Consider the following 12,749-nt stretch of genomic DNA (forward strand, 5'->3'; position numbering starts at 1 on the left):
CCGCCCCCCGTCGCAGCTGCTGGTCGCTTCCCTCTCAGAGGGCAGACGCTCAACACAGGAGCTGCCCCCAGGTGGTCAGTGCGTATCATAGTGACTGGTTGTTCCGCCGGTCATTCCACCCTTCTGTTGATTTGCATATTAGGGTTTTATTATATAGGATAAGGAAACAGACAGGCTCTGTAAAGATAGATAAGGACTCTGATGTTTTTACTACAAACACAGCTTATACCAATCTGAAGTGTAAACTACCCTTAGTTATTATATCAGAGTTTGTGAAACATGTTCAAAATAAGATAGAAAGTCATAACATATGGCAATATATGGTTGATAAATAATAAATCGTGCCTCTTGTTAGTCACTTCAGAACCAATTGAACCCCCAGGGAACTGACTCACTGGGTTTTATATATTTTTATCTTTCTTTCCCACCTTGAAATGGTCATATCCAAAATTATAAATACTCAGTTCCCACATTATAAATACTCAGTGTATCTTTTGGAGTTTGACCTAGCTTTTATCATTGCTATATGCTTGTTGCAGTATGAGTCAAACACTCATTTCTGATAGTTCCTAAGAGAAAGTCAGTTTCTTCTACAATTATGCGCATGTAATTTTGGATAGAACTATGCAAATATATTCTATCTCGTTCTTTTTAACTCCTCATTCTTTTCCACAATAAGGAAGCACCATAATTTATTAAACTACTTTCTTGCCATTAAACTTTATTTATTGTTACTATAAACAATGATCTAATGGGATGCATATTCATATAGTTTTGTCTACATATCCAAGTGTTTCTGTAGGATACATACCTGGAATTGGAATTTTTAGGTAAGAAAGGACTTTATACTTTTTGTTTTTATATATTTTGAAATAAATGCAATCTTTTATGTGTCAAAATGAACAAAACGTTAATTAACACGACACCAAATCTAAATCACCATCAAACACATAAAGATATTCAAACTGGTTAATAGCCAGGAAAATGAAAATTAAACAATGGCATATCACTTTATACCTATACACTGGCAAACATTTAAAAGATCAGTAAAACCTATTACTGGTGAAAATATCAGAGAAAGTTGCTTTAGCTTATTTTTTAGAAAGCCATCTAGTAACATCTATTAATATTAAAAACATATGTAGAAAAAAAAAACATATGTAGACTTTTACCAACAAACCCACTCCTAGAATCCAATTCCATAAAAATAAAAGGCCAAAAGTTCAGAATATATAAACAAAGATGTTCTGGGCCACATTCATCTCTTTCTACAAATATTTGTTAAGTGCTAACTATGTTGCCATCACTTTAGAAATTAACAAGACACAGGCCCCGCCCTCAGGGCACTAACAGCCCATGAGGGAGATGGACACAAGCAGAGGGAGCTCCTGAGAGAGGTGCTGAGGAAGCAATCCGGCCTGGGGCCTGGAAGGAATGGAGGGCTGCAAAAACTTCCCTGAAAAGTAAATTTGCATGACTTTGGAACATACAGCATGTTTCTAAGGTTTCGAATGAAGTTCTGTGGTCCAGGACAGCTTAAGAGAGAGTAAGATAACTGGTCATAGGGAAACCATAACCCATAAACTTGCCATGAAACAAAATCATGTTAATACAAGTCACAGGTAATCCAATTGTTCTAATGGCAGTGGAGACAGAATATGAGATGCACAATGTAAAAAGAATTTACATTTTGGGGACAGAATCAAAAGACTGTATTATTAAACAGTAGCCAAATATGCTGTTTTGTTCATATGCCTGGTACAGAACACACTCTTGAAAGGTATCTGTTGAAGCAATCAAGTAAGACACGAGAAGAGCACATAAGAAAGTTTAGCCCAGATAAACTGGGATTCAGTCACTCATCTCACCTAGTCAACCCTTCCTTGAGTAGGCTTTTTCTCCTTTCCTCTCTCCCTCCCTTGGTTCTTTCCTTTCTTCCCTCCTTCCATTCTTTTCCCACACCACTTTTTTAGGAGAAGGAAAGACTCCGTCACATTGCAATTCTAAAATCCTGCTAACCTCACTTTGACCCTGTTATTTCATCATTTAACAACGAGGCAAAATCATCAGCTCTTAAATCATGAACTTCAAATGCCAAAACGGTACTGAGCAATTTTAAAAGCATGAATGCTATATAGGAAAGGAATGCCTGACATTAAAAACAAGCAAACACAACAGATAGCTCTTTAGAAACGGGTCATCTTTGACGACCAAGACGATGTGAGTAGCAGATCTCAGGAAGGGACTGTCAGACTGCGGAGAAAGCAGAGCAGCTCCTCCGGAAAGGGGCACACCTTCTCCCCAACTATTGTCCTCCAAGGAAAAGGCATTCGCGCGGGTTCTCTATGGGAAGGCTGGGACCTCCATGGAATAACGAAAACGTTCCCAGAGTCTAAGTGCTGCCTGGCATCGCTCCCATATCAACAGCAAAACAACTGCATAGCAACCTCCACCGGCCACTTCCTCGCCCATTACTCTTTGTCCAGGGAAAACACCCCCACCGCTCCCTGTCTGCTTTGTCAATTTTGTCAAACAGGGGTTGAGTCTGCTGTGCCAAGTTGAGGAGCAACACATGCTGGCATTTCCCAGCACATGCTGTTCACCACGTGGGCTCCTGGAGGGCTGCCTCTTGGCTTAGAGGAGTCTCCCCTCCCCCATTTCCTCTCGCAGGGACAACACGCAAAAACAATTAGCAAGTGTGCATGCGAGCTCCCCACTGGCCAAGTGCTCTTCAGATCCAGTGACCTGCTCTGTGGATACTGGGGAAGACTTTCCAACTTGTGTTTTGCATTCTCAGGAGTGCATGGAGCTCACAGTCAGAGCAGAATAACAGTTGATTCTACAACAAAGAAAGCCCAGTGTAAAGGCTGCGTTGCCAGGACCATTTGCCATCTGTTTATTCCCTCTTGGCAACACTGCCTCTTGGGACCCCAGCAATGGCACCAATGCATGCCTCCAAACCGGAGCATTTTCCTCTTTCCAGAGGGTGTTTTCCTTGAACTTTCCCATCTCCCTCTGAGGAAGAGGTAGAAAATATTATCTATAAAATAAGACTAGCACATGACTCGCAGTGAATAAGAAGAAATGAGGGTGCAGTTTGTCATCTTTAAGAGAAATAAAACAGTAAAATTGGAGAAACAACTCACTTTTTCAAACCTCCTCAAAGAACGTCTTCAAATGATAGGCAGGAAATGGGGTTGTGGGAGTTAAGTTAAGCTCAAGAAAACTCCCGTGGCCACAGCAAGATCCAGCCTCATCATGCATATTCATAAGAGGCAACCTGAGCTCCCGTGTGAAACCACAATGTGACTGTGTTTCCTGCACGCGCTGGGAAATGCTCTAGCGATGGGGAGCTGGTGCCTTGCTTTATAACGTGGTTCAAAAAATGATGATTGTTCATTGCCGACTAACATACTGACAGGATTTTCTCCATAGGCCTTATGACAGCTCATGAGTATCCATCTGTCAGGACGCATTTTAGAGCCATCATTGTGCAAGTGTGAATTTCAAGGATTTGGCTAATAAGAAGCAGAAAGGAATATGGTAATTTATTTTCAATAGAGCTTTGGGAGTTTATTGTTAATACTCCAATAGAGAAATAGGTCAGTATGGCATGCACAGGAAGATAATTATATTCTATCATTGCTTCTCTTCTCAACAGACTTTCTACAACAAAAACCTGGTTAGTTTCACCTGACGGCAAAACAAACCAAGGGCCTTACGTGTTCCAATAGGAGTTAGGGATGCAGGTTTTAGATTTTTCACTTATTTACTCATTAAATAGTTATTGAGAGACACTATGTGCTGAGTACTATTCTAGGCACTTGGAAAACTGCAATGGACAAAACAGATCAAAGTCCCTCCATCATGAAGCCCATGACAACCATGTTCTTCCAGGCAGACGGTGCTGGACTTTATATATATTATTGATTTCAGAGAGAAAGGGAGAGAGAGAGAGAGAGAGAGAGAGAGAGAGAGAGAGACATCAATGATGACAGAGAAACAATGATTGGCTGCATCCTGCAAACCCTCCACTGGGGATTGAGCCCGCAACCCAGGCAGGTGTCATCCTGCACACTCTCCACTGGGGATTGAGCCCGCAACCCAGGCAGGTGTCCTGACCAGGAATCGAACCATGACCTCCTGGTGGTTAGGTCGATGCTCAACCACCGAGCCACACCAGCCAGGCGAAAGTCCAGGACTTTTTTGTTTAATTTCTTTCAAATGCCCTGATGACCATGTGAATGAAGAAGTTACTACTGTATATGTGCCCATGTGTGCTGTGTGAAAGTCAGAGAGAAAGAGAGAGAGAAGAAAAGAAAGCAACATTGAAACACAGAGACTGAATTGAGGGGGGAGATTATTTTTAAATTGATAAAAGAGATATACCTGTATAATCTAGTAAAAACACAAAAGACACTACTACTGGGAGACACAAGAGAACACTGGCACAGATGAAAAAAACCTACTATGTTCTGTGCTGGGAAGACACAAAATATTTTCAAGATGTCAACTCCCCCTAATTTAATCTATAAATTTGACACCAAAAAGATCCCAAAACTTTCATAATGATGTTTTGAACTAGATAAACTGATTGTAAAACAAGAAGAAAAATGTAGAACAATGTAGTGGGGGAGGGGCTAGTCCTATCAGATACTGAAATATAAAGCTTCAATAACTAAGAGTGTGGTACTAACCCATAAATAAACAGATTTAAAAAATGGAACTGAATTAATGCTCAGAAATAGTTCCAAATGCATATGGAAATGTAATATCTGAACAACCTGGCACGTCCCCCTGAGTCTGTTTGCCTCACCACCATCGTCAGTCATGCTAATGTGGTCCTTTGCCTCTTCCTCATTAAGAGGCTCAGTGCTAACCAGAAGCCCTTGGCATAGAACAGCTCCAGATTAGGAGAGTGCAGGGTGTAGACGGCAAGAAAGGGTTAAATTGGCTAAGGACCAGTCCTACCTACTACCATGTGTAGCCTGGTTACCTTGAATGTGTAGCTTAACTGTGCTGAGCTTCAGTTTCAGTGCCCATAATATAAGAATAACAAAATCTATCTCAAAGAATTATTGCGAGGGTAAAATGATATACATGAATCTACTTATCAAATTCTGGTACTTAAAAAATAAACATATCCTAGCCAAATAGCTTGTAGGCATCTTAATTCCAGGTTGATTGTTTAACAACTTGTCTATCTAGACAGAAAGTGCTTTCTAAAAATCTCCAATTCTCCTTTGCCACACAACATTAAATAAATAAGATTCAGTACAAAGAAAGAATTATCTTTAAACTCGGCCTTTAGAATCAATGATTTCCTGTGGAGAAAATGCTCGGCAAAGGAGATCAGGTTGTTCAGTGGGCGGTTAAATCTGGCAAGAGAGGTTTGGTTACATAGGACAGGGAAGGACTTTCTGACTTCAAAGTTGTTTTTCAATGTGGAATTTTTAAAGATGACCCTTGCATGGGATGGGACTAATGGAAACCTGCCTTGTGTGGGGGGACCGCCCAAGGCCTGGGTGTGGCATGAAAAATGAGACTGACAAAAAAAGAAAATTGAGACTGACTCTTGCACAAAAGAAGCTTGAGCAATTTATGAAAAGGCTAGAAATGCAAATACAATTGCATGTAAATTTTTAATTTTGACCTTTAGTTGTATCGATAATTCAGTGCCTAAGGAATAAAAGGATGTTGAGAGTTGTGGTAACGAAACATGGAAACCTCATATACTCTGGAAAACCTCATGACAAGGGGCAATCTTGAACAGTATTGGAAAGGGATGAAGTGGCATCACTTGGTGGAAGGTGCCAGGCCGAATGGTCTGTGGATGCCTCAGAGGTGGAAAGCGGTCAAAGGAAGGGACAATAAAGGTTTGATGCCACAGCAAGAGCATACAAGACAGTGAGTTTTTTTCAGGCCAGTCATGAAAAGAATGCTTGTTGCTGGTCAGGATGGTTTGAATAAGGAAGGAACTCAAGGGGGAGAAGAAAAAGCTATCCCCGTTGTCTACATATGATGCTGAGGTCCAATCCAGCCTGCACCAATGAGAATAAAGACAGTGTATGGCTTTGAGAAGCCCTGTAGAGCAAGGAGTCATGGAATTGCTGTTTTTCTGGACTAAGTAATAGAAGGAAAAGGTTTGACAAGGTTAGGAACATAAAAGGCTGGCAGGAGAATGGAGCCTTTGACAACAACAGGAACCTTCAGATCTGATGAGGATTTGTAAGGAGGGCAGGGACAGAAGATAAGTCTGATTTTGGCTACATTTAGCTGTAGGTGGCAAACAATCAACCATACCAGAAACAGAATCAAAACTTTAAATAGAATAAATTCAGAAGTCTTAACAAAAGAATATTTGACTGTTTTATCATTATGAAACCAATATTTCCCCATTTAAAACATGCATAAAAATTTATGAAGGTCATGCTCATCACTAACCTACATCTTATTTTCTCCTCAGTTGAGAAAATAGCAGAGGAGCACATTTTTGGCAATCTTGCTGAGAAGGGAAAGAGTTCCTGCAAGATCATTACCTCCACCATCTGTCTTGCTCCAAAGTTCACCAGCTGCTAAATTAATGCATCTCCCTTAGATCATCATTTTGGCCCTTTCTTGGACAGCAGTTATTGAATAGGTGAGCCATTACTAGGTCCCTGTGCACACTCCCTAGTGGACATCAGGGTTGGGGCCAAAGTTTGTTGTGATGGAAATACAGGATGTACCTAATCATTGTATATCTCACAATCTCACATAAGAAAATTTGATTTTATTAATTTTATCACTCACACCTTGTTCTTCACAACTGGATTGATTAGTCTCCCAATTTACCAGGTTTGGTTTTGAATAATCATCGGGTGTTTTTCCCCCCTCAAGACAAGTCCTCAATGAGTTTTAAAGGACTTTGAGAATGTATTCTCAAATGAATGGATTACATTTTCAAACACTTTTCAGCAGCAAAACTTTTATTTTCCTAATGAGAATCCCAACATATTAAATTGTCAATCATCATGAAGGTCTTTCTCATCTCAATTAAATTTCAGGGACTGGTGAAAAACATGTCATTCTTTGTGAACCTCTGAAGTGTCTGTGGAAATGAAGGCAAGTCCAAAAGCGAACCCAGCATATTCTCTGCACCAACGGAAGAGCGTAGCTGCCAAATGAGACTGTACGTAAGATCCAACATTGTGATCTGATCTGGTTTTGAAAACATGAGCCACGCCTTGTGGTACATTAGAGCACAGGCATTAGAGTCAGGCAGACCTGGGTCTCAGTCCTGCTGTATGATCAGCAGGCGACTTAGCTTCTCCAAGGCTCAGCTTACACATCTGTGAATGTGATCAAATGACACTCATTTAAATGTTATGAGGGGAAAATAGGTAACGTGTCTAAAGAGCTAACACCATGCCTAACACATAGTGAGTGCTCTAAAGTGCCAGCTAGCAGTAGTAATTATGATAGTAGTAGCAACAACAATGATAATTGCCTTATTTTTATAATCACCACAGTGGTAAGCAGGTACTGTGGAGCTGATAATAAGTTCACACCTGGCTAGTCTGACCTAAAATGAAATTTCCAACTCACCGACAGAAATAGCATCATCAAGCAAGGCATTAAGGAATCAAAAGGCCACATGGGTATGAGATACCTTGAGCAGAGTCTCTATGATTTTAGTTAGAAAACCTCGACAGCCCAACCAAGCTAACTTCTTTGTGTCAGGATCCTGCGACCTTCTTCCATAGAATAGACATTGTCTTATTTTAAGAATCTCCAGGGAAACTGATTCCGTAACTTCCCTTAATAACCTATTTTAGTGTGTAGTACCTGTCCCTCTTAGCAAATCTTCAGAGCTAATCTAAGTTCTCCGTGCTCCCCTTTCAGGCCAGCCATCTCACATTTTATTGATACTTATACTGTCATTGAATCAAATTAGAGCTAGAAATAGACACACATGTGTTAACATGAGCTTTCAGAATCAACAGCAAAACTTTTTTGCTCTGGATAATCAACCGTGATGAGTTCACACGCAAGAGAGTGGTGCTGTTAATGTCATCAGAAACATACCCGCCCGCCGTGTTTGCTCACCGCGCAGCCCACGTTCATCCTTGGCAGTTGTCACACTCGGACTGGTGTCACATGAATCAGAAAGGAGCAGCTTTGGTAAAGCCAGCAAAACAAATGGAACTGCCTGCTGAGTGGTTTTGCAGTTTACTGCTCTGGGGCCAAGCTGCCGCCGGGCGTTGGCTCAATCTCTTGGGAAGTATCACTTCCTGCCCACCTTCTGGGAGGCCTCAGCCTGCGCACAGTGTCCAGGATGAATCAAAGAGCAACAAAAATAACAAATGCCCTGAAGCCCCCAGCACAGTGCCCCTGACTTTCCTTTCTTTATCATTGTGTGTCAGACAAGTCCCAGGCCCAAGCCCCTGCTTTGTTTGGATAAGGGAAGCAGTGCTAACGAAGGGACTAAGCTTGGACAATAGCACCTGCCCAGGCACCTCCCAAGAGAGCCAGGTTAGCTGCCAAAGACCCTGAAGACCTTGTGTTTAAACACGGTCAGAGTTTCTGAAGAGTGTTTTTGAAGCATGGTCCCTTGGACGCTGCCCCTCACCCCACAAAGAGAAGTGATAAAAATTTCAGAAAAGACAGGATACGGAGGTGGGTTGACCATGAGCTAAGGAGGCATAAGCTTTGTCTGTATGGGTCTCCCCAAAGCTCTCTATCTAACTTATATTCCTGGCTTTGTGCTGCTTGGACCACAATTCCCCGGACCACTCTGAGACCCATATAATGAGATTCATAGGATCTGGCCCACCCCTAGTGCTCCTTTTCTTAAAAGGGCCACCAAAAAGAGCTTCCACACCCCCAAAGCCAGACCACACCCCTAACTTTATACTCCGGGACTCAGAATGCCTGTTTGTTTATTAAAGTCACTAAGTCCTGAAGGAAAGACTTCTGCTTAATTTTGTTTAATCTACTGTTTTCTCCTAAGTGGGAGCAGATGACACAATCTTACCCAGAGAGCATGTGTCATGTGGGAGAGACATTTGAAAGAGTTCACAAACTCCTCGTGTCACCCAGGCCCCTCTAGAAGTCGGCACACCCCTCCTTGTCCCTACCTCTCTAGATGTTCTCTTCTTAAGGACTTTTCACCAGGCAGGTGAGCAGGACTCCAGAGAGCGGCTGTCTTTTCCAGAGCTCGTAGGCCCATTGCCACTCTCAGAATCTTCTGGGCATTGCTCAGCTCCCAGGCAGGACTGGGTACCTGAGGACGTAAAGAGAAAAAGAAATAGAAAACAAAACTAGGAAGAACATCGGTGACTGGTAAACTGACATTATATTTACACCAGGGGAACGTAAAATGGATGTGAATGTAATACTTTACCAGGTGTTTGTAAATTTTTGTATAGGAGCGAATTGACAATACTATTTTTCTTTTGAAGCATTCCGTATTTAAGATAAGAAAGGAGGTATTGGGAAGAGAGGGCTGCCTTCACCTGCCCGCCACGCCCATTCTGATGGGAAAAATAAAGACCTGTTCTTGGGCTTCCCACCCTCCCTCCAAAAGTAACCTACCCACTCCATCCTCCAAGAGCCACTTGTCCAAGTAGGGACCTGGTGGGAGGCGAGGGCATAATAGGCTGGTACACTTTCCCTGTGCGAGAGGCGTGGGTCAGCCTCCTAGGAAAGGTTGTTCTGAAGGGCAGAGTCCCTGTAGTGGTGGACAGAGGATGGCACTTGCTAAGCCTGCACAATTTCTTACACCCCTCTGAGCCCCAGCTTTATCCTTTATGTAACAGGATTCAAGGTACCCGGTCCACATTTAATAGAGCTCAGTAGCTGTAGCCCCTGCATTTGTGATGAGTTGATAGTCTGGGTCAAGGACGTCGGGTCCTCAGCAAGCATTAACAGAAACCACCCATGGGGCTGTGTGCGGCCGACCACAGTCCACGTTTAATAGAGCTCAGTAGCTGTATCCCCTGCATTTGTGATGAGTTGATAGTCTGAGTCAAGGACGTCGAGTCCTCAGCAAGTGTTAAACAGAAACCACCCATGGGGCTGTGTGCGGCCGACCACAGCGGTGTTGTCATTCCACCTCCCTTCCCGTCACTCAGACCAGGTCCCCTGTCACTATCGCTTCCTCCCACTCGGATTTCAACCTACAGGGACAGCTGAAGGTCACAACACGTAGACACCAGCAGGCCCCGCCGTCCAGCCGGGGTGCAGGTGCCCTGTGCCTGCAGTGGCGGGAGCTGCTGGAGGTCTGGCGCAGAGGCAGTAGAAAGAGGAAACACAGCACAGCCTGGTTCTGCTTTTGCTTTCTGGGTTTTCTCTCTTTGTTCTTTCACCCGGGAAAGCATAAGGGAAGCACCTGAGCTTATCCTCCTGGCTGCTTACTTGAGAGTCTAGTCTTTTTGTTCTTGTCCAACAGGGTTAATATTCTCAGTGTCACTTCACTTTCTCTTTCCCCCTTGAGTTCCCATCTCGACCTCTTCCTATCCCCTTTCTCCACATTCCCATTCTTTTCGGCTCCTTGGCTCCCTAAGTCCCCTGGATAGCTTCTGCACAGATAAGCAGATGCACTTGTCTCAGTGAGGATTAGGGGCCACGCTTCTGCAGGGGAAACCTCTCCGTGCAAATACCCCCGGGCTTCCCCAGGAGCACCTAGAATAGAGCTCAGACTGCTTCCTGTGAAAATACATCCTACACCACAGGCCACAGATACCACTGAAACGATCCTTATCCTTAGAACATGGGCGGCACCCTGATATTTTCTATTCCAGTCTATTTATTTTTTCTTCATTTCTTCCTTCCTTTCTTCTTTCCTTCCTTTCTCCTCCTTCCCTCCCCTGAGCCCCTGCCCCACTGCTCCTCACTCACTGAACTGACCTCAAGACTCATTATTGTCATTAACGGATTGAGACTTAGGAGCTCTGTCCACTGGCCCTGGGGAAGAGGCCTTTTCCTTCAGTTTCTGAAACACACACTACCTGTATATGATGAGAAATCATTTCTCTCCAAACATAATGAAATGTAAATTCTCCTGGAGTCAAGCGAGACAGGACAGGAGACTAAAGGACTGTCTACAGCAGTTCCTTTTATCCATGACATCATGTCGGGCTATCAAGAAAAAATGACAAAAGCCCTATTTTCAGGGACTGAGCAAGCATCAAAACCAGACATGGCAGGGATGCTGGAATGATGAGACCGGGAATTTAAAACAACTTTGATTAATATGCTAAGAGCTCTAATGGTTAAGGTGGACAGCAGGCCAGAAAGACTCCACCAGCCATTGTTGGCCTAGAAGAAGGGAGGGGCCACAAGCTAATGAATGCAGGCAGTCTCTAGAACAGCGGTTCTCAACCTGTGGGTCGAGACCCCTTTGGGGGTCGAACGACCCTTTCACAGGGGTCGCCTAAGACCATCGGAAAACACATATATAATTACATATTGTTTTATGATTAATCACTATGCTTTAATTATGTTCAATTTGTAACAATGAAATTGGGGGTCACCACAACATGAGGAACTATATTAAAGGGTTGCGGCATTAGGAAGGTTGAGAACCACTGCTCTAGAAGGTGGAAAAAAACAAGAAAATGGATTCTCCCCCAGATGCTCCAGAAAGGAAAACCCACCTTGATTTTAGCCCAATGAGGCTCATTTCAGACTTCTGATCTCTAGGGGTTTAAGAATAATAGATGTGTGTTGTTTTAAGCCACTGAGTTTGAGCTAGTATGTTACAGCAGCAAGAGAAAACTAATACAGATATATTCTTGGTCAGTTATGAATTAGAGCTTCTGTGAGTTCTGGGTTTATTTACCCACTTTCTTCTTCCAAGGCTGACCCTGGCTCTCGGCATCGTCTGGCCTCGAACAGTTATAAGCAGCCTGCCAACCTGCTGAGCCACTGAGACCGGTGCCGGGCTGAATGCTGGAAGACAGGGTGGGTAACTGTGATGCTGAGGAAAGTGGGGTTCCCAGAGGGCTGTTTTTTCCCCCATACATATCAGAAAAGCTCATGCAATTCTGTCATCCTGCAAATTATAATCTTACCTAATTTTTTAAGAACAAAGACTTGTTCCCCACCCCCGCCCATAGATATCAGTAAAGTTCATGCAACTCTGTCATACTGCCAATTATAATCTTACCTAATTTTTTAAGAACAAAGACTTCGCTGACTAAACTGGGGGACCCCCCCCCGACAACTACAGTTCCAGAGCAGAGATTTCCTAGAGCAGATGGCGGAGAGAAGGGCTTCTTGCCACACAGCAATGACTGCTGTTGCCAGCTCCTGTCGGGCTGGGCCTGGACTTTCTAATTCTCCTTCATCCCTTCCCAGTTCCCCTCTGTCTCAGGACTGCCATTGCCTGGACCACAGGGCTTGAGAGCATCACTTAGACTCCAAATTAGTTTCCTCCTCAATAAAATACCAGCCAGCACTGCCCACTTTGGAGGCTCTGGCTACGACATCTGGAGCAGGCACTTAACCAAAGCTAGGAAAGGATGAGGATGGGGGAGGATTTCTTTGTTTAGAGCTGCTTTCTGTCTGCTGTGAAGCCCAAGGCTTTGTGCATACTCCCAGCTGGACTTGGAATGGAGAGAGAGAGAGAGAGAGAGAGAGAGAGAGAGAGAGAAATTACAATGTCTTAAACATACAAAATTCCTTTTCTGATTGTGAGTCTGCTCACTAGAGTCAACAGTTACTCTCTACTCAGGATCTTTCTAAATCAGATAGGATCATATAGC

General features: G+C 43.3%; 1 protein-coding gene across 1 annotated transcript in view; it reads right to left on the reverse strand.

Annotated features, from left to right (window-relative positions):
• CEP85L (centrosomal protein 85kDa-like) overlaps window positions 1-11,863 on the reverse strand; it is a 135,699-nt gene extending 123,836 nt beyond the window's left edge. Inside the window, exons 1-2 of the mRNA XM_014533915.1 lie at window positions 11,825-11,863; window positions 9,120-9,265 (exon numbers count right to left, since the gene is read on the reverse strand). Of these exons, the coding sequence (XP_014389401.1) occupies window positions 9,120-9,265; window positions 11,825-11,863 (185 nt within the window). The remainder of the gene's footprint in view (window positions 1-9,119; window positions 9,266-11,824) is intronic.
• Between the last annotated feature and the right edge of the window lie 886 nt (window positions 11,864-12,749).

This window comes from Myotis brandtii, unplaced genomic scaffold, assembly GCF_000412655.1.
Source record: "Myotis brandtii unplaced genomic scaffold, ASM41265v1 scaffold123, whole genome shotgun sequence".
Lineage (NCBI taxonomy): Eukaryota > Metazoa > Chordata > Mammalia > Chiroptera > Vespertilionidae > Myotis > Myotis brandtii.